The sequence below is a fragment of the Aspergillus lucknowensis genome (genome assembly GCF_044049455.1).
Source record: "Aspergillus lucknowensis strain CBS 449.75 chromosome Unknown BJX67scaffold_65, whole genome shotgun sequence".
In the NCBI taxonomy this organism is placed as follows: Eukaryota; Fungi; Ascomycota; class Eurotiomycetes; order Eurotiales; family Aspergillaceae; genus Aspergillus; species Aspergillus lucknowensis.
In genome coordinates, this window is record NW_027263609.1 from 23,645 (window position 1) to 43,333 (window position 19,689).

Here is a 19,689-nt window from a genome sequence, read left to right on the forward strand (position 1 = left end):
ATAGGAAGAGCAGGAGTCTCCTGGCATCCTCGGAACGGCAATTGGAAATAACCTTGTTTTGTCTTGTCTGGATGCAAGAATGACAAAAGTCCCGTGATGTCTGGACTCCTTTCATTTCGTTTGGCCCAATTCCCCCTCGTCGATCATGTGGGGGATGCTTCATCCGTTCCTTCTGTGCGGTGCAACCATTTTCTTGACTTGCAATCGAAAATCGTTAACAGCTATGGGAGAGTCATCCGTTCTTCCTCAGGCATGAAGCCCAAAGACGACTCTTCGGGGTCCGTCGCCGGAGGAGAAATATAACGGAAGACCAAGACCCATGCGTTTCCTGGAAGTTGGGGCTCACCCTGTTCGAGTTTGGTTGGCCTCTGTGTTTTTGGCATCCTCGGGTCAATGAGACAAATCTCAGCTTAAGCGAACTTGTCTTCGTCGTCCCAGGGTTCGCGGGGTTGCTTGCGCTAACGGAGCCCTGCAAGCAGACTCGAGGGCTGGGAATCTGAGACTGGGTCCCGGTTTCAGGCTTGCTTGGCACCCAACTCTTGATCCTGGGGTCGGATTCGTGTCCTCCCGTCCCAAGCTCTGGCGATCCGATCCGCAGCATCATTCCCACTGAAGTTGACCTTCTTCTCACACGTGCGCTGTCGGTCAGTCAGTCGTTCTTCGGTTTCTCTGCGCTTGTCCACGAGGTGTCGTAGAAGCCCTTCATCAGTGTGGTCTACTTGTCCCCATCCTCGTTGACATGTGTCAACTTGGTCTTCTGGTTCTCATCGGTTCTCAACCACAAGGAAAATCTCCGTCTGAAAAATCATTGGTGCAATGTGAGTCAAGATCCAATTTATCCGTGCGTGTACCGAGATTGCTCGTCCTATCATGGGTGACTCTTTCATCCCCTCATGAGAGCCCTGTTAGGATTATTCAACAAATGGGAGGGGTGAGCTTGTCCCGAATCCCTCCAGGACTCTTCCCCATCCCGGTCGGACCTAGGCACAGGACGGAGCTGGACAGGCGAAAATCTGGGAGAAATCTGATCTCGATCATCGGCCGAAAGTACCATGCCAATCAACCGCTGTTGTTTGCGCCAGAGAATCCTTCGTGGGAGGCGGAGGCCAAGTTCTCCGCTCTCGGGCCAGGATGCCCAGGAAAATCCAATTGGGTTTACCCTTTGTGCAGCGAGTTTGTGCCAACTTATCCGAGCATCAGCGGGAGCCGTCACCACATCCGGCACTCTGAGAGGGTTTGTCGCCAACGTGTCTGTTCAACCCCGACCAACCCAACCCCATTTTGCGGATAAAGTTTTAATTGGAGGGTCCGTAATGCGAGGAGAAACGAGAAGCCTATCCATGTTCACTCCCCCATTAGTACCGCGCTACGAGACTGGGCAAAGGGGACTTTGCAGTAGCAGGAAGAGGCGAAGGCACCAGAATGCCGCCCATCAGCTGTCAGTTCAGACTATTCCCATTTACCGAGCAGACAGCCAGGCACTAGCGCGCAGATCGCGAGCTTTTTGGATTGCGAGTATCTGCAATGATCGTGGAAGAAAAATTCGTGGGCACTTCATCAACCTCAGACATTGCCCGTACCAACACATGCAAATTCCCCGCGAAGATTCGGCCATCACTTGTCTGCTAACCGTGGAATCGTGAAGGACAAGGAAACGGAGGATGATCGAGCTGTAGGTTGCCGCCGGAGCTGCATGCAGAAGCATGTACTAACAGGGGATCGGAGTGGCCTGTGTGACTTGCTTGCTTTTCTGGGCAGGCAGCACGGTGGGTGAAGCGAAGTTTTCACTTTCTGTCTGATGAGTTATGTCACGCGCTTGTGGTGTTGAGATCCCTATCCTCACGTGCTTTCCTGGAGGCACACTTTCCAGCTTCGTTCAGCTCCAGTTGAGCTCCATCCTTCTTGAACAACAGCTTGGGATTCCCGGTCGACCAGCCAGCCGGCCCCTGGTCGCTACTTGTGCATGATCCATCGCATTCTGTTCTCCACCCTAAAATATCGTGTGTTGGAAGTCGATTGGAATCCTTGTCATGGCTGGAATTTGACAGTTGTCACAGGATGACTAACCCTGCGATGATGTGTTCTCGCTAACAACAAAGAAACCGCTCTGGCTGACCTCGAAGATCTGTTTTTCCTCTTGCGGAAGCTCGAAAGAACGTCCACGGCCCCGCAGCGAGTTAACATTCGTACCACGAGCGAGGAGGCCAGGGTGCCTTGTCTTCTTACGAACTGAGGGAGAGGGATATCCAACAGAGGGCATTTCACAGGGTTTGCCGGGAACTATAGGAAAAGATACAGCATGCCGTCATGCAAAGCCGGTTCGCTCCGAACACAATGTCCTTAGCAACGGACTGAAATTCAGTACCGGCGAGGTGACTTTTTGAGAAGGTGGAGGAGGATCCTTGGTGAGAGATTCTGGGCTGCCTCATTTGCATTGGTACGAAAGGAAGGTGGAGTGCTTCGGTGAATCGGTGCTGTTTGTTTCTGCGTACCGGATAAATTAGAGCTACCTTGGGCTTAATATATCGTCAGGGGCCATTCGGAATTCCCTCATATCTTCCGAACAGGGTTCCCATGCGGCATTGTTTCAACCCAAGTACCGAGCAGAAGCGCTTCCATTTCTTGGACGATAATTATGTCTGGCGTTAGCCCCAACATCCTTTTAAGTCTCGGCATCCAACGGAGCTGGGATCCACACAGGCCGCATCGGAAGGCGCCGGTCTGCCCTTCCTCCATCTAATTCTGAGTCGCAAATATTCTTGCTTCGCACTGACGCTTCTACTGACACGACGCGACCGAGGTGTGGTACGTCCAAAACGATGTTCTGGAATCTTGTGTCCCGATTCTCAAGCCTTGCAAAGTTTCAACATTATTTGAAGGCAGCCACAGAGGTGGTTAGATATGGACGGATGCCCCTATCAGAGCCTGTAAGTATACAACGGACAATAAGGCGTCGAAGTTGTACGACCAATATCGACGTGCAGAAAATGAGAGAGTGGGACTTCCATCAGCATGGATGATTCGTACCACCTCCTCAAGAACAGGAGACATTCACTTGAACGATTCCACTTCTCCATCGCCGGCCAATACGCCTGCCCTTTTGGGAAGCCCAATCTCAGTAGGTACTATGTAGTTCATCAATGATACCTAGGTTCTCATCGACTGCCTCGAGTTGAGAAGGTCCGAACAAGTTGTCCACTCCACCGATTCGTCTCTCATCCCAGTCCCACCCCCGGAAAACAATATCGAACCTTGGGAACCCCGATGTAACAGTTGTCCTATCCTAGAGCTCGACCTCTTGAGTAAAGGCCCGTCTGGGCTCACAGGGACGGATGTGGAAATTCCAGGCAAGCCCTTTCCTTGACAAAGAAGGCAAAATATCTTCATCTTCGCGCTTCAACAGAACTAACTGAGAGGAAGGCGACAATCCCTGCAAGCGTTGTATTTGCTCGGCCTTCCGGGAGAATTCCGTTCATAATGTGCAGCCCGTATCCTACCTCCCGGGAATTGCAGCATGCAACCTCGATCGGACGGAGCAGAGGTTGCAGCTCCACGCCATAATCGATCAACGGTTGATATGACTTCCTTGCGCTTCGTTGTAACCGAAGGAAGCTTCAGGACACGGACCAATGGGCCAAGTCCAAGCTCGACCACGCAACATTGGGAAAGGCGCCGCGCTGAGCTCAATCAAGAATGCTGAGTCTCCTCAAGAAGAAGTGGATGTCTGCTTTGAAACTCAAAATAATGGGATTGTCCCAACCGGCACAGCCAAGCTCCATCACTCGGTGGCTCTCGTGGTTGATTCCGTCCATCGACCCCTTCCCTGTCCCACTGAGAGCCCTGTCCCCACCTGTCATACACTCCCGGAGGACCGGCGACGAACGAGCCCGAGAGAGAACAAGCCGATTTGATAATTATTGAAGGGCCATCTTGCGAGGTTCGATTTCGGGAAGCGGAGATCCCATCAACGACGAATATCGCCACTCGGAGAAAGTGCCTTTCCACTTTGCCTTTTTCTCCGAAGACGACCCCCGTCAGCCCCATTTTTGTCAAGCTGACGGCAAGGCGATCCCTTGATTGATTTCGGGAGCTGGGATTCGGAAGTTTCTCTTGCAATTCCCTGCACTCACTTCGACGAAAGATCTTCGGGATTTCGGAGTGGCAAAATGGTCAAGCCCTTCCGCGAATGGTCAAGAAGCGGCCTTGGAAGAAGAGCGCCATTTTGATATATTAGCCCTGCCACAACCGTCCATTGAGAACGAGAAATCAATTTCTAAAGTTAGTTCACGCTAGACTGAAATAAGATGTCTTTGCGAGGTTCCTCGAAAAGAAACCATCATCGGGTTGACACAGTCTCTGGCATCGGGGTCGATCAGCACAAGTGAGCTGCGAACATCCCGAGTCTCTGCGAAATCCTCTCGATTGCGGATACATGGGGACGGTCCGTCCAGCAAACATCAACTAAATGACCCGGACATCGTTCCTGTCAGAGCAATCGGACTGAACAAAAGATTTGTCTACACTCCGCAACCCATTAATTATCGTGTTACTCATGTGTATTATTGAAGCTAAAAGGGAAAAGATTGGGTCTAGCAGGTCCCCTTATCTGCATATTGCTACCATTTTTTAAAGAAGCCGGGCTTTGGGTAAAAACCCCCATAACCATTTGTCACTCGTTCAGCTAAAAAGAAGAGAGAAAGGCTAACTCTTAACACATAATCTACTCCTCGTAAAGAGTGTTAAGGAAGGTCTCAGAGGCGGACTCAGGCTTGCCGGCCTCAACAGGCTTCTGGCCGAGCTTCTCCTTTGAGAACGCAGCAGCGTACGGGTTAAGACGGAGCATAACCTGCTTGTTGCGGAGCGGGTTCTTCTTCTGGACGTTGGTGCGCTTGGTGCGGGCCTCACCCTTGGGCGCACGCAGGACAGACTGAATTTCAGAAGAGTTGATAAGACGGGCCAGGTCGGCGTTGGCGACAAGGTTAGAGGGGAGGAGGAAGTCCTTCTTGAGGGCGGAGGGGGTCGTCGTGGTGCCGTAGACGGTGTCGAGGGCCTCGAAGGCGGAGGAGGTCCAGACGATGAAGCGGCCGAGGTGACCGCCGGGGGCGAGCTGGAGGAGGTTGAGGGAGAAGACCGAAGAGGTCTCAACGCCGGGAATGTTGCGGAAGGCACGAACGAGCTCCTTGCCGTCGGTCTCGGGGTTGTAGACGACCAGGGGACCGCGGCGCTGGCGGAAGCGGCGGTTCCTCAGCTTACCCTTACCGGCACGGAGCTTGCGGGACTTGGAGACTTTGACGAGTTCCTGACCAGCACCGAGGGCCTGGAGGAGGGCGATAGCGGCCCTGGTCTTGGTGATAGCGGCGTTCTCGAAGGTCTTGGAGTCGACAACGAGAGGAACCTCGGGGACATTGGCGATGCGGTGGCCACGGGCGAAGAGGAGGGACGGGACGGAGGAAGCAGCCAGGGCAGAGGCAGTAGCGAAACGTCTATCGCACGTGTTACTATTGTCCCAACAACTCGAATGAATCCATTCTTTCATACCTCTGACCCTGGTTAACCTTCTGGTGCCACTTCCTCCACACCTTGGTGGGAGCGAACATGCGACCGGAACGGCACTGGTTACCGAAGGCAGCCTGACCGGCGCGATGAGTACCACCACCGGAGACACGGGGGATACGAGCGACAGCACGGCCTAGAGTCGTGGAAATCCTAATCAGTGCCCATTCCCAGTCAATTGACCCCATCAAATCCAAACATACCGGTACCCCAAGACTCAGCGGAAGTCTGTTCACCAGCCTTCTCGCTCACGGCATAGGGTTGCCTCTTGTTCTTCGCCAAACCGGTGTGAACCTGCCTATAGTGCAACCGTCAGCCCAATTTCTCTCCTCCATCCCCGAATTCTGTCTCCGAAATCCAAATATCTCCTCCTCCCGCGTTGAAAACAAAAGGTCGCACATACTGGACGATATCAGGACGGATGGGCGAGGTGAAAACAGCCGGGAGGGGGGCTGTAGCCCCGGTGGGCTTGCCCTCAGCCGAGGCGATAGAGACGGTAGGACGAGACGCCATTGTTGTCGACGGTGAGGGTTGTCGATGTCGTCGTTCGAGGTTGCGGATCGAAGTCTCTCAGAGGGCTTCGTGGAAATTTTCGCTTAGTTCGCAGCCGTCCAGTGGTGGGTGCGGGAAAGCCCTAAGCCCTGCTTCCGGGTTGGGTGATCTTATCTGGCTGGTCTTGGCGTAGGCCTCAGGCAGAAATATCTCCCCCCGCTCCACCCCCCGACCTCTGGAAGCCCTCTCTCTTTCCTCCTTTCTTGCGCGAAATCGATGCAATTCGAGATCGAGGGTTCACAAAAGGATGGACACAATTTGCAATGCGGTATCCTTGCTATAAGCCATATATATACGCCCTATCCATCCTACAATCCTATTTTCGTGAAAGCAGTCTGAACTCAGCCCTAGAGGGCGTTGATATGGCTGTGTTTCGTTTGTTGCTGCTTCCTCTTTACACTCATCCTTCTCAAGCAATATTCCTACCATGTCAGAGACCCCCCAGTTTGCTTTAGGCTGTGTATAGCGGAGCAGCACCCCCGGTATTCTTGGTTTCTATGTCGACTCCCATGAATGAGATCACGCGACCACGACCCCCGGCAGAGCCATGCATAGAGGCGTGTTTCTTCGGTCGCCTCAGCCCCAAATTGACACACTTTTCCAACAGAAGAGGTGGTAGAGGCTGGCCGCAGAAAGCTAAGTCGGCAACCATCGCGAGCAATGTCTGACAAACATACGACACTGCTGCTGAGCTGGACAGTTTCCGATCACAAGACTAACTATTTCCGTGCCGTGTGGCTTCATCATCGGTCTAATATCCCAATAACTGAGGGTAGCAGCTGGTATGGGGTGGCTTCTTAAGAATTCCTGCCCTCTACCAGTAGACCAGCATCGCGTTCGAGAAGTTGACGTACTGCGTCCTTCTATCTCCCACCTGCAGAAGAATTGCTGTACAGATCGATCAATAACGGACAGTAATTCCAAATAAACGCCGTCGGTCCAGTTGAAGTGTCTGCACAACTAATGTCCTGACGCGAGTGACTCCAAGGAGGAGCGGCGTCCAGCCGGCATTATGTGTGGTCACTGATAATCCGCCGTTCACAGCCATAGATTTGATCAGCTGCCCTATCCTTGTGCCAACCCTCTAGTCGAGTCCCTCCATTCATCGTGGGTTTGATAAAATTGCCTCATGCGGCGGGGGATGGCCGGCATGGGTTACTGAGCTGCTGGTGAGCAACGGTGTGGGCATCGACCGAGGGCATGTACGAATGAAGCAGCCCTATCGCTCGCATCCGAGAGGATTGTCACTGCTATTATCATTTTGCTGCTCTAACTCGGCAGATTCTAAGCGTCTGCCTGGCAACAGTGACCAAATAGATTTGTATAACGGCCTCGGTTATGCCCCCATGTGTATACATGTTGGCTTCCCGTTCTATTTCCTCTTCACTTTGAGGTTTAAGAGGGCTCTTGCAGAATCCGCCAACACGAGCAACCTGTCAATTTTGAACCAATTCCCTGGATGAGACATACCAAAATATACAGCAAGTGCTTTCAACTCTTCCGCGCTAACTCTTTTTCCTCAGTGGAGGTCCTATTTAGAACGACATAGTCATACAAGCCATCGTCAGTCAGAGACTCCAATTTTGGGGTCTGTCATATCCTTTGGTTAAAGATATATTGATATATTGAACCTCATAGTGCTACATTCAAAATTCCTGGCCAGTATTCCGAGAGATAGCTGGAGCTAGATGTGAAGTTGACGTCGATAGGTATATTCTCCATCGGCATCAATCGATTACTTACCACGTTGATGCGAAAATGCTATCCCGACCTGGACTCTTTCGGCGTTCATCGAGCGCTGCCCCAATCGATCACCTCTAAAATTTCGCAGTTCTCGACTTCAATCAGCACTCGGAAATGGAACACTTGGCACGTTCGGAATCCGAGCATAGGTATTCTTGCTAAGCCCTTCGAGTTTGGATGCCAAACCTCGCGGCAGAGTCATGATGACTGGGCTTTCGTGCGGTCGACGCCAGTTTCTGGTATCACTGGCATCGCTCCGTCGGTCAGTGGCGAAGGTCTGCGACGGTCTGCGACCGCCGTTCCTTATACGTGTAGAATCCTGGATGCGTTGTTTCTAATCCAGGAAGGAGCGTTGGAGGCCCGGGGGGTATGGGTAATATAAACCAGGAAGGCATCCTCGCAGTGTCGCGCTTGCCGTATGCGTCGCGTTACTATCACCAGATCAGCCAATTGTAGAGGAGTTTGAGGCTTCGGTACTTTCCCTTTGCTCGGTCTTCTAGTAGGCTTCCAAGGTTGCTAGTAGGAGTAACTTGAAGTTGAAGATAAAATGATCATTACCAAGCATCACAAATTCAAGAGAGCTGCCCGCACATACGGGGGTTCTCATTCTGAGGCACACAGGTCTTACTTATCTCACACTCAAATCAGCTCGGCAGCTCAGAAACACTTCGTTGCTTCCAAGGTTCCTCTTATTGTTTGCCTAGCCTGGTATGTACGGTATATATCAGCCTAGACTCGACTTCTTGGACAGACATGTTACAAGTGTCCAGCATGAGATCGACGTACAGAAATATACTTTCATACTGCTCCTAGTAGAAGTAAATGAATATACAGACCATCTCAAACTTATTACGTACCACGGAGACCAGCTCTTCCAGAGGTCATTTCACGAATCTAATTTGAATAAATCCCCTCAGTCGGGGATATCGCTCGTAAATACCAGACAATTCCTACAACACCCTATTGGCCGCTCTCCCCATCCAAACCCGAGAAAAAAGTGTTTCAAGATCTAACCAGACTAGTCAATCATCTTCACAGACTGAAGAATAATGGCATTGTTACCGACAAGGATGGTTGCAGTCTCTAAGCGCCGGCACCCGCATACTGCGAGCAAGTCCTCATATGACGTCGAGCGTGCCCAGGTGGGGGTCCCAGCATTCGGCATTCATCACAAACCCTGCAACCCACCTGGAAGCTTGCAGATCAGACTCCGAGAATAAACTGGGACGTGGCTGTATTACTGGCCCAGAGAAAAGGAGACGGCGGTTAAATTCGTCAGAGGAAAGTAAGATTTCTGACGACATGTTGTCCCCCGACCTTCCTCCAGGGTGAAACTTGAACTCTAAGCGTGCGAGAGGAGGACGAATGGGGATTATTGGTTTGTATTTCGACTGCTCCTGCTTAGCGCTGCTGTATGTGACCTATGCACATCAGTGCAATGCGAGAAATATTCTGATCAGGAGGCAGAGATGCAGGTTCATGTGTGTGAGTAGTTGACTCGGGGGGAGCAGTTTATCAGAAGAGAAATTCTATCGAATCCAGATAGGTCGTCCTGGGCAGCTTTAGTTTAGACATTCCAGTAGAGCTCGTCCGTTGGTCGAATTTCTGTCAGCTCCCGTACGACCATACGAATGTTACGATTCATAGTTTCGTGCAAGTTTCAAGTACGTATCTCAAATAATCGTGAAATCCAAACTATTCGTAGATTGGATATGGTATCTAGCGCCCGTGCCATGTATTCCAGATCTTGCTAATCCAAACCCGCCGTCGCCAGGAGATGTTAAATACAGGAAATGAAACGAAGGTCAAAAGGGGTCCATCACAAGACTGCGAATGGAAATGAATGGAAGCACGCATCAGGTCGTGCCATCCGAGCCAGCGGATGGAGTCCCCTTACGCGTGGATGTGGCCGTGAGACCGCCTGTGGAAGCGCTTCTCCTTCAACATACGAGACTTGACCCCGATCGCCTTGACGGCGAAGTCCTTCGTCTGGCCTTCAGTACATTCAGTACCACTGGCCATAGCCTGGACCTCACTCCAGACGCCACTAGCGCAGCGTTGGAATGAGGTGCCTCCAATACAGTTCCAAGTACCCTCATCTGTGCATGGTCCCGTAAGGCCGCCGGAAGTAGAGGGGCTGCTGGGTTCGGGCACAGCAGACGTGGGTGCTGGTTCGACGGTCGTTGAAGTAGGAGCAACCGGGCTGGGTTCCGTTGGCTGAGTGGGCTCGGGCGTGTATTCGGGAACGGCAACAGTGACTCCGACGCTGACTGTAGAAGTGGGTTGTTCAGTTGGCGGCTCTTCGGGGGTAGATCCAGAGCCGGAGCCAGCAGAGCAGGTGTAGCCAGCGGCTCCCCAGGTGGCAGCGCCTTCACATGCTTTGTCGCCCTCGGGCGCAAGGTTGGCTGGTTCACCTAGGTACTCAATGTCATTACCAGGGCAAGGGTAGCGGATATCCACGCCTTCTGTGGTCTTGCAGCCGTTGATATTGGCGATGAACATATCGGGGTAGTTGTCGAGGGATCGCTTGGCAACCTCCGTAGTCTCTGATCTCTTTGAAGAAGAGCCGCCAGAAACAGTGATCGGGGCACAGTCCATGTACATTTCACGGTTGCCAATGCGGTTGATCCATGTATAAGCCATGGTGTATTTGCCAGGCTCAACATCACTGGGAATGGTAAAGTTGAACGTGTAAGGGTTGGGTGTCTTGCTATTAGCGCCTGGAAGGTTCTCGTCGACATTGGCGACGCATCCTCCTTCGATCGACTTGATAACACTCCATTTCGTGTCCTTGGTAGGTGCACGATCGGGGGTGATGCTGACCTGGCAAGAGCCGCCACCATGCACAGCAGTCCCGAGGAAAGCCAATTCCTGGGATTCGCCAATTGCCATATGGTTCTCCGTTACAACAGAATAATCACCCGCGTTCCTGCAAGGGAAGTCGCTCCCGTCTGCCGAAAGCGGGGCGTTGCTGAAGCTATCAGGATTGTAGTTGTACGGAACCGGCTGGACCATATACTGGTGAGCTTCAACGATGGAAGCCCCCAGGGCTGTGACGACCGCAAGAACTGATTTGGAGAGCATTTTGGGGAAAGCTTTGGGGGTTCCGGAACTTGAATACGTTTCGACAGTTGAAAGAGTGGATTGTCTTCTGATCGTACCGGACGAATCAGAGGATATGCAAAGATTTGTTGGGTACCACGTTGCGTCTGATGAGCAGTTAGCAGAGCACAATGAAGGCCATGAAATATCTTGAAATGAGACATAATAATATAAGAATCACATGAACAGCAAGAATAAATTTTTGAAACGATGTATAGTAAACATGAAGTGACGGGCAAAGATACCTTGTTGTAACAGGGAAAGAGAAAGCTGGTAGATTGACGGGAGCTTGGAATGAATCTCTTTGTTCTTTCTCGTGGTCCAGAAAAGAATGTCGGTGTCTGCCACAGGCAAAAGCCACCAAAGGTTTAGAAGAAAGGAATGAAACAGGAACTAGCCTGAAGAACTGTCGAACGAGTTCAGTTGAAAGGATCGGAACGCTCCAGCGTTATGTGAAGAAAAAAAAAGGAAGAGCCTGCAGCATTGGCATCAAGGGGGTTCTTATATCGGGCATCTCACAACCACACGGACCCAGATTCTCGCCGACCAAGGGCGAGACAGGTGGGGGACCAGGAGGAAATCGCGGGCCATCAGGGACCCTGAGATGCATCCCGAATGGATGTGTCGCGGCGGGGATGAAACAGCCATATTGATGTCCACGACGACCCATCTGACTCCAGCAAAGAGGAAGAACGGAAGATTGAGGTTTCGATTCGACCACATTTGATATTCGCTAAGCTGCATTTGGCGCTAGTCCCGAAGCTGAGGATCCCAACGGTCCACCTCTTGTGAAGAATCTCGGCCAACCAGGGAGGTCTCACCCGGTAATTACATCGTAAAGTGCAAGGGTTTGCTGATGTTCGAAGTGAGCCGTGTTTTTGTGCGAATGGCGAGGAGAAATTCTCCGTGAAGGCGACTTCATCCTGAGACTTGGCCTGTCGCACCATCCGCCCCACGGCCTCCAAGTGCCTGGTTCAGCACCCTTTCTTCCACCTCAGATTGGCTGGGGAATGGACTGACCTGTCACCAATCAATGCCCTGCGGAAGTTTGAATGTGCATCCAGGTCGCAACTCTCCTTGACGGAGAGGCGAGAAAATTCGGCTGCCAGCACCTGTTGATTAAACTGGGAAGTCAGCTCCTGAGTTACATTGGCAGACCTCGTCGTGGAGGAATTATATCCACGTCTGTGGTTGGGTATACAACCTGATACTATTCCAGAGATTTTCCTCTCGCCCAAGGTGATGCGTCAATAGAATCTCCTTGTCCCAGGCTTACTCTGTCTCCATGTCCTTTGAGTCGACATGACCCGATCACCTCTCTCAGACGGGTCGAATGCCAAACGAAGGAGAAATCTTCCTTCGAAACGGGCCCTGGACACCAAATTCCCCCACGCCATCGATCACCAGTGCAGCTGGCATCCATCCGATGAGCAAAACTTCCATGTTGACCGCTCAACGTGGGGCGATCTTCATCGAGCCACTGACATCGCCGGCTGGAGTCGCATCGAAGGCACCACACTTTTGAGACTGGGAGAATTTTTGTTTCATCACGGTGGGTTCCTCACCAAGCATTCTGGACGGAGAGCTCCGTTCACAGGATCTGGCGGCCTTGCTCAGCCTCTCTCCGGGCCACCAGGAATATGAACAGTGTCTCATCGTGGTTTCTGAACAACATTTCTTGATTTTCCGGTCAGTTGCAATTTAATTTCAGCGGATCTCGCGTGGCTGGATCTCCGAGCCTCCTCAGCTCAACACCGCTGGGCGGGTCTCGGTGTGTGGCGGACACGACGTCCACATGTCCCTTTTGACGCCCAGAAATCCGCGGCAACACGCCAATCACGGGGATTTCCATCAACACACACCAGTCCAGCTTTCTTGCCAGAAGAAATCACTCTCGGAGGGGGTGTTGAAGCGGAAATCAACAGCGGCAAGACGAACCTTGTTCCAGGGCCCAAACCTTGGTCTGGATGGTACCTGATCGCCTCGCTTTGGGGTCCGAAGTTCCTATCCCAGCATTTGACCACCCACGGCTCTCTTCTCCGCATTCGAGCCAAACTCTGGACGTGATTCGAGAGGGCCGCCAACAGGTCCCTCGCCAGTGACCCAGGAATTAGACCGTCGGTTGCTGTTACATTGATCCACGGGCTCGCAAATCTGGTTGACTTTGTGTTTCAGATTGATTCCATCCCCGCATTCTTGGAAGTGGTCGACACACCGAAAACTGGCACACCTTGCATCCAGAAAGGCATCAATTAGTCAATCTCGGTTGCACCAGGCCTCGGCTACCCGAATCATCTGGCTTCTCATGTTGCGAACGGTCATTTGTTCGGGAAGGAAACCTTCGCCACGACGAGCTTCACGAAGTCATCTGCTCTGCCGCACACTTGATGACGTTCAATGAGTAAGGGCAGTAAAGAGCACAACGGGATGGTTCGGCAATGCTTGGAATTCATTTCCTTTGTCGAGATCGGTCGAGCCGGTGCAATCACTGAGCCACGAGCCTACTTCAAAAGAGTCTAGGTTTCAGAGCCCCCTCATGATTTGCACGGCCGACCCTGTCATACTCAGAGGAAGCCATCATGAGCTCAAGTGGCAGCTCCCCCTGGGCAAGAAGCGGAGCCCGATTCTCCCTTTTGCGGAAGTTTGGTGGAATTCCCACTCCTGGCATCTCTCCCTGTAAGGCACAGCGGACTGGGGCATTCGAAGACGTTCATCTCCGTCGGGAAAACATTCTTGTAAGCGGAGATACCGTACTTAGTCTGAACAGTCAAGAGCTAAGCAGCAATAGTTCGACTGCACGCCATCTCCTCTGAATCAAGCTGACGGCCTTCGCAATATCCCGCTTGTTTGGTGGGCTTTGAGAGGTTCAATGAAAGTTATACAATAGTTCTGCCTCTTCGACATTGTCGGCTCGGCCGGAACTGTCCGCCAGTATCTCATCATAATTCGTCCCAGATAATCATATAATACGTTTGCAGTTAGACTACATTGTCTCCCGTGAGGCAAAAGGGCGTCACAGTCGTCCTTCTCGGATGTGGAACGACTTTGATTCAACCACACTATATGGAGTATATCGATGAACAGCAGCTCGTGTTGCATGGCTCAGTCCGATTGAAGTCCTCACATGTTGATGATGTAAATAGACCGTTTGTATATCCCCAAACGGCTCCATCCAGATCCAAGCACCCCTACGACGAGCCGCGCAACAACAGGGCTGGACTAGCTTGTGGAATAATATAGAGTACATACAATCTACAATATCAGCTGTATGCTCTGTGCGGTGGAAGTACATGCATGAGGGAGGATGGACCTTGCTGCTTCTTTCTTCTCCCACGAGGTTTCTGTCAAAATGAACTCGCCCGAGGTCATAAGTCGGCCTGGTCAAGCAGCGAAGCTCACAACCGCCAAGGCAATAGTAAATTTGGTGGTGGCTTGTCTTTTCCTTACCTTTTCCTTAGTTTGGTCTGAATAGTCCTAAATAGCGCTTTCCAAGGTTGTCTAGATATAGACCGTGAGTATTCTACCCCAGGACTGGACCTTGAACCTTCTTGACGAATGTGCCACAATGATTTTCAGGCTTCTCAGCAAATCTGTGCTGAAGATAAGATGAGAGGGTTGAGCAGGATTTCCTTAGAATGACTTATGTGAATAAAACACACATTCACCCGACATAGCCAGCTGGCAAAATTCAGAATGCTGTTCTTACTTATCCCTGAGTAGTGCCTTTGAACATGGATCAAGAAAGTCAGAGCTAAAGCAAGAATATTCTAGGACCCGGCTCTCTCCCTTATTCCGTGTCCACTGCTACGGACACGGAACCACCACTAGGCTATTATTCATGGATGGGCGAATACTTCCCTTGCCTTCTATCACAACAAATATAGATTGTATGACAATGAATAAAGGGCATCGTAGACTTTCAAAGCTATTGCTGCTGAAAGTCAAATGTGACTCATTCACATTCACTTCGTTCCAGTCTCTGGTCTATATCAGTCTGGATTCTGTGCGAACTTTCCAATCCATATTCTTCCTTACTACAAATCTCTATACTTTTCTAACATCACATTACTCCCTACATCTTCCTCCAACACTCTACACCTTTCTACCATCAGTGATCATTACTTCCCACATCTTCCAACTATCCCGCCTTTATTATCAGATCCCCAGAAACATCAAAGCGCGAGCGATATGTCAACAAACGACAGTACAGTCCTTCAGCTCCACTGGATCCCGTGCGGAATGAAGCCGTCGCCGGACCACGAGTCCATCTTACTGGGGCTGCACCGTCTCCCGATGGGCGCCACAGGCGCAGTAAAAGATCTTCGCGTGACTCGAGCTCTGGTCCCGCCTCCGATGGCTTCGTAGACGAGGACCTCCGAGTTGGCGGATCCTACATCTGTTCAATCCCTGTCTATACAATTCAGATCCCTCATGACCATATGTACTATCATCAGCTCATCGAGGACAGCATTCAAGTGATGAACGATACTTTCCGCATCCTGCGCGAGGCTATCATCACGATGGAGGACATCCAGTTTTGTGGCAGACAATCGAAAAACGATCCCGAGTCCACTCCAGTCTTGACTCTCTTGATACTTGCAACAACGCTAAACATCGATCCGACGTGGCTCGCAACCGCCGGGAGGCTGCTGCGACACCTCGAAAGCAAGGGTTTTAAGGGAATCTGTGTTGAAATAGCCGACCCAACACCTTTCGATCCACTTCGATTTTCGCCAGTTCGGCCGACCAACCGCATACTTGGCCTTTGGGACACGGTAAGAACCGAGATACTAAGGGAGAACAACTTGCGTGAGTGGACAACTTTGGGGTGTTTCCGAATTGGAAAAACCGCCAACCATCTTGAACATACCACAACCGTGTTTATCACGGTCAAGCCCACATCCGACGACAGGGGCTGGCGCCATGTACGCGAGAAGGTAGTAACTATCTTAGAGCGCCACAAGTTATCCGATGTGGCGGTTCTCATTCAGCGGGACGAATTCACCTATCAAACAATGCCCCACTCCTCACAGACGCCCTTCAAGACCCCGCTATGGTAGGACGCAGTCTCGCATTGACGCAGAATTAGTATTCAAAACCACATGGAGAGACCTTGATGGTAAAGGGCTCGAGTTTAGAACTAGTTTCCACCCGGCTGCCCGATACCTCTCCTTCCACTACTGCTGCCAGATCTTGCGCCGTGCCTGAGAGTGACTGGTGAGCTTGCATCAAGGAGAACGGTTCTGCAGACGCGAATTGAGCTGTGTGATGCCGAGGACGCGAGAGACCAGGCACGCACCAGCACAGGAAAGAACTAGCGTTGAGGAATTACCAACGGCTCTACCACAAGCTAGAGTTGGATTTGGAAGACGAAGACTGATTGAATCCCAAGTTGGCGAGATCGCATTCGATTTGCTTCCGGCGGTTTCGAATTTCTTCTATTCTATTTCAGGGAGGCGTTTTCAATATTTTCCATAGGCAACATATCGCAATCGAAAGATGTTCACTTATACTAACTCGCAATAACTTTCGTAGAGCCTTTTAAACATCCCTCGATCCGTAGCCGCTGGGCGAGGTGATCAACAACAAATCCGTCCCTGGGAAGCGGCGCCATTGGATATCTGCCAGAGCCCTCGGCCCCCAGCCGCTGCCAAGTCCCATCAATCGATAAAAATGGGATCAAACCTGCAGGCCTCCCGTCATGGCCCCGCGGCTGCAACACTGCACGTCCCAACTGCGACTTAAAATGGGTGGGCAGCCTCCGTCGCCCCTGGAGACTCTCCAAGCCGTTCGCGACAGAACACCATGGCCCTCCACAGAGAGAGGGGGCCTTACGCTGCCGCCCCAAACAGCATATGGGACAACAGAAGCTCCCCCGTTGCACCCCGCCCGGATACAGCGTCGCAGATGACCTTCTCCAACCATATACCAGCAGTTACGGCTGAGCGCGGCTCGGGGCGAATGCTTAAGAAACCCGCGGGCTCTATAATTGCGCTTGTCTTCGAAGCTTTACTCTGTATAGTCGCGCTGTGCTTTATTGGTAAGTATGCCGATGCCTGCTACCCCGAAATATCGCAGTTAACCCGCTGTCAGCTCTCGCTCTTGCAGCATTATGTATCCGCAACCGGCCGACGGGAGATAGCTTTGGCTCCGCAATGGAGCAGGCAATGAAGCTAGTATGCACTGGCCACTTTCAGCCATAGCTTCCAGGGAATCGACTCACCTCCTCTCAGGGACCTACGATATACCCCATCATGTTCGCTGCTTTGCTCTCCCGTTCCCTCAAGAGTATCGGTCGATATTGCGCACAAAGATCCGTGAAGATGTCGGTAAGACCTCATTCCGTGCCCTAGTCGACCCTGCGCATTTTCTAATGCTGTAACTGGGGTGGCTAGACACTATGGGCCTTGATGAATACCAACGCTACCGCCGACCCTATCCTACACCTTCTCAATATGCCGCTTTCTCTGCTTGTCTGGGGACTGTTAGTTCTATGGGCAATGTCGCCATTGGGGGGTCAGAGTACCATCCGGTTGATGTACAAAGCGAACTTGACAGAAATTAGTCACCCCGAGCTTCGGTACTGGGATAACGGTCCTTTTGGGTCGATGTTTACGCGTACGGCGATCATGGTTGGGAATGATGGCTCGTGGCCATTATCGATGCGTGACCTTTATTCCTCGAGCCTGCTGCAGAGTACCGAAACCAAAGCCGGTCCAGTCGATCAATGGGCAAATATCAAAATTCCTCGCATTGAGGCAGGGAATAAGACTCTGGCTACTGATGACGGCTGGATGCCTGTCAAAAAATCTTCTCAAATCGAAGATTTTACCTCTTTATTTGGCATGCCCGTCATTGGCTTATCCGGGGTAATGAAGCAGGGAGATGTTCATTTCAGCGTTGAGACGTCCTACATTGAACTGTCTTGCGGGGCTTTCGACCAACTGGAGGCTTCGGGTCAATTGGCTGGGCTGTCAGTACGCTGCACCAACTGCTACACCACCTTGGGTAAAGATAACTTTATTCGCGCGCAGAAGTATCTTGGGCTCCCAGCAGACGGATTCTACGCCAATGGGAAGAGTTTCGAATATGGTAACCCGGATGCTGAAATAAACCCTAACAACCCCAACTATACCCTACCGCGGACCTTGCGCTTCAATTCTACCTTCAATTCTGAAGTCTCCTCGACAGTATGCCAAATCACCCAACGTCCCGTGGAAGCCTACATAGAGTGCATAGATAGGAGCTGTACTGCTACCAAGATCCGCCAGTCGACCACTGATCACCGCAACGAGAACTTCACTGTTATGGACTACTGGGGCTGGAAAGTTCTGGAAATGATCTCAGCAACGAGCTCAGGAAGCGGCACTCGAGACGTTATCTGGGGATCCAGCACCTCCGAGCTCTTTTTAAACGACTCCAGAACCGCCCCCATCCAAACAGGTATAGGGGGCATTCCAGACGGCGTCAACATGTCCACCATAGACGTCGACCTCTTCGCAACAAGAGCTTCTATCCTGCTCAACACAGGCATCCAAGCTTTCATGGCTCCTACAGGGTTTTCCGGCGACCTCCCGTCAAATAATCTAAGCTTCTACGGTGACCCCCATATCCCTATCCACGGACTCCTAACTGCGGCCAACGAGTCAATGTGGCAGAACTACGACGCAAACTGCTACCTATACCCGTCTGGGGTAGGCGACCTCGTTAATTCCGGCGCCCCATTTGTTGGCGCATCGAGCAACGCTACCTTGACGCATTATACGGAAGTTTATAAACCTGAGTATGCCTGGGCAGTAATCCTTATTATCTCGACTATCCTGCTTGTTGCCATCGGAATCGCAGGCATCTGCGTCCGACTGAAAACAATAGCGCCTAATATGTTCGATCCCGTTATCGGGTTGAGCTACGGCAATCCTTACATGTCCTTGACTGGGAAGGACGATGATCCACTCGACGCCGACGAACGAGCCAACCTCCTCCGCGATAAAAGGGTCCAGCTGGGCCAAGTCGATGATTACAAGGGCGTCAAAGCCGTCTTTGGTGAGGCAGGTTACGTTACGCCCTTACGATTGGGGGTACCATACCATTGAATTCCGGTGGTGCAGGTGTCACATCTTGAATATATCTAAGCTGGGATAAAAGTATCATTCCTGTGGCTTTGCTCTTAACGATGAAGATCCATTTGCATGGGACTACAGGCCCCCACGGAGGTGACGTTACATGGTTTGTTTCAGAATAGAGGTCGGAGCAGATTCATCTGCTACACGGTTTTTGGTTGAAGGAGCCTTGTGCAACGATGGCTCTGGGATTTCCTGACGCAACAAAGTGTATGGCATTACTCCGCGCGAAGGAACAAGTGACAGATCCTGCTCTTATTCATGAAACGAGGAAGAGACCGAGCATGGCCCCAAGGTTCCAACCGTACCCAGCGATCATGTAACGTCGTAGTGCCTGGTCTGGGTTGACCGTCTACGAGGAGCGTGTTTTTTTAATCTTCAACACAGATCGAAGCGTCTGGGTATGAGTCCGCCGATGCTGATATTATGAAACTCTCAGTCTTAAACTCTGTTTCGTAAATCGTAGCTTGCTGTCGTCTCGCCATCTCTATCCCGACCGCGACGTTCCAGCTGCTTCTTGGGTCGTTATGTATCCTCTACCCAATACCGCCCCCAAAAGCGCTCGGCCACCGCACCAAATCGGTGACAACTCCCTTGCTGCTTCATTTGCAGTATACCA

General features: G+C 51.5%; 4 protein-coding genes across 4 annotated transcripts; 2 read left to right on the forward strand and 2 right to left on the reverse strand.

Moving 5' to 3' along the window:
- Nucleotides 1-4,280: 4,280 nt before the first annotated feature.
- BJX67DRAFT_295253 (60S ribosomal protein uL4) lies at nucleotides 4,281-6,142 on the reverse strand. Its single transcript, XM_071026867.1, has 5 exons — nucleotides 5,957-6,142; nucleotides 5,757-5,851; nucleotides 5,539-5,689; nucleotides 4,718-5,483; nucleotides 4,281-4,646 (listed from the first exon to the last, which is right to left on the reverse strand). The coding sequence occupies exons 1-4, from the start codon at nucleotides 6,064-6,066 to the stop codon at nucleotides 4,721-4,723; spliced, it is 1,119 nt and encodes a 372-aa protein (XP_070881537.1). The 5' UTR covers nucleotides 6,067-6,142; the 3' UTR covers nucleotides 4,281-4,646; nucleotides 4,718-4,720.
- A 3,159-nt stretch (nucleotides 6,143-9,301) lies between these two features.
- On the reverse strand, nucleotides 9,302-11,186 carry BJX67DRAFT_294862 (lytic polysaccharide monooxygenase AA11 family protein). Its single transcript, XM_071026864.1, has one exon. The coding sequence runs from the start codon at nucleotides 10,930-10,932 to the stop codon at nucleotides 9,742-9,744; it is 1,191 nt and encodes a 396-aa protein (XP_070881538.1). The 5' UTR covers nucleotides 10,933-11,186; the 3' UTR covers nucleotides 9,302-9,741.
- Nucleotides 11,187-14,645: 3,459 nt separating this feature from the next.
- On the forward strand, nucleotides 14,646-16,442 carry BJX67DRAFT_366039 (uncharacterized protein). The gene is made up of 2 exons (XM_071030338.1): nucleotides 14,646-16,193; nucleotides 16,250-16,442. Exon 1 carries the CDS (start codon nucleotides 15,390-15,392, stop codon nucleotides 16,008-16,010), a length of 621 nt encoding a protein of 206 aa, XP_070881539.1. The 5' UTR covers nucleotides 14,646-15,389; the 3' UTR covers nucleotides 16,011-16,193; nucleotides 16,250-16,442.
- A 624-nt stretch (nucleotides 16,443-17,066) lies between these two features.
- Nucleotides 17,067-19,480, forward strand: BJX67DRAFT_295101 (uncharacterized protein). Its single transcript, XM_071026865.1, has 2 exons — nucleotides 17,067-17,279; nucleotides 17,346-19,480. The coding sequence occupies exons 1-2, from the start codon at nucleotides 17,205-17,207 to the stop codon at nucleotides 19,041-19,043; spliced, it is 1,773 nt and encodes a 590-aa protein (XP_070881540.1). The 5' UTR covers nucleotides 17,067-17,204; the 3' UTR covers nucleotides 19,044-19,480.
- Nucleotides 19,481-19,689: the final 209 nt, after the last annotated feature.

Bases quoted from the DNA above. Each gene is read 5' to 3' on its own strand.
- BJX67DRAFT_294862 (XM_071026864.1), bottom strand. From the start codon at position 10,932: ATGCTCTCCAAATCAGTTCTTGCGGTCGTCACAGCCCTGGGGGCTTCC.
- BJX67DRAFT_295101 (XM_071026865.1), top strand. From the start codon at position 17,205: ATGTTCGCTGCTTTGCTCTCCCGTTCCCTCAAGAGTATCGGTCGATAT. The intron at 17,280-17,345 runs GTAAGACCTCAT...TGGGGTGGCTAG, and splicing joins AAAGATCCGTGAAGATGTCG to ACACTATGGGCCTTGATGAA.
- BJX67DRAFT_295253 (XM_071026867.1), bottom strand. From the start codon at position 6,066: ATGGCGTCTCGTCCTACCGTCTCTATCGCCTCGGCTGAGGGCAAGCCC. The intron at 5,852-5,956 runs GTATGTGCGACC...GTTGCACTATAG, and splicing joins ATCCGTCCTGATATCGTCCA to GCAGGTTCACACCGGTTTGG. The intron at 5,690-5,756 runs GTATGTTTGGAT...CCACGACTCTAG, and splicing joins CGCTGAGTCTTGGGGTACCG to GCCGTGCTGTCGCTCGTATC.
- BJX67DRAFT_366039 (XM_071030338.1), top strand. From the start codon at position 15,390: ATGTACTATCATCAGCTCATCGAGGACAGCATTCAAGTGATGAACGAT.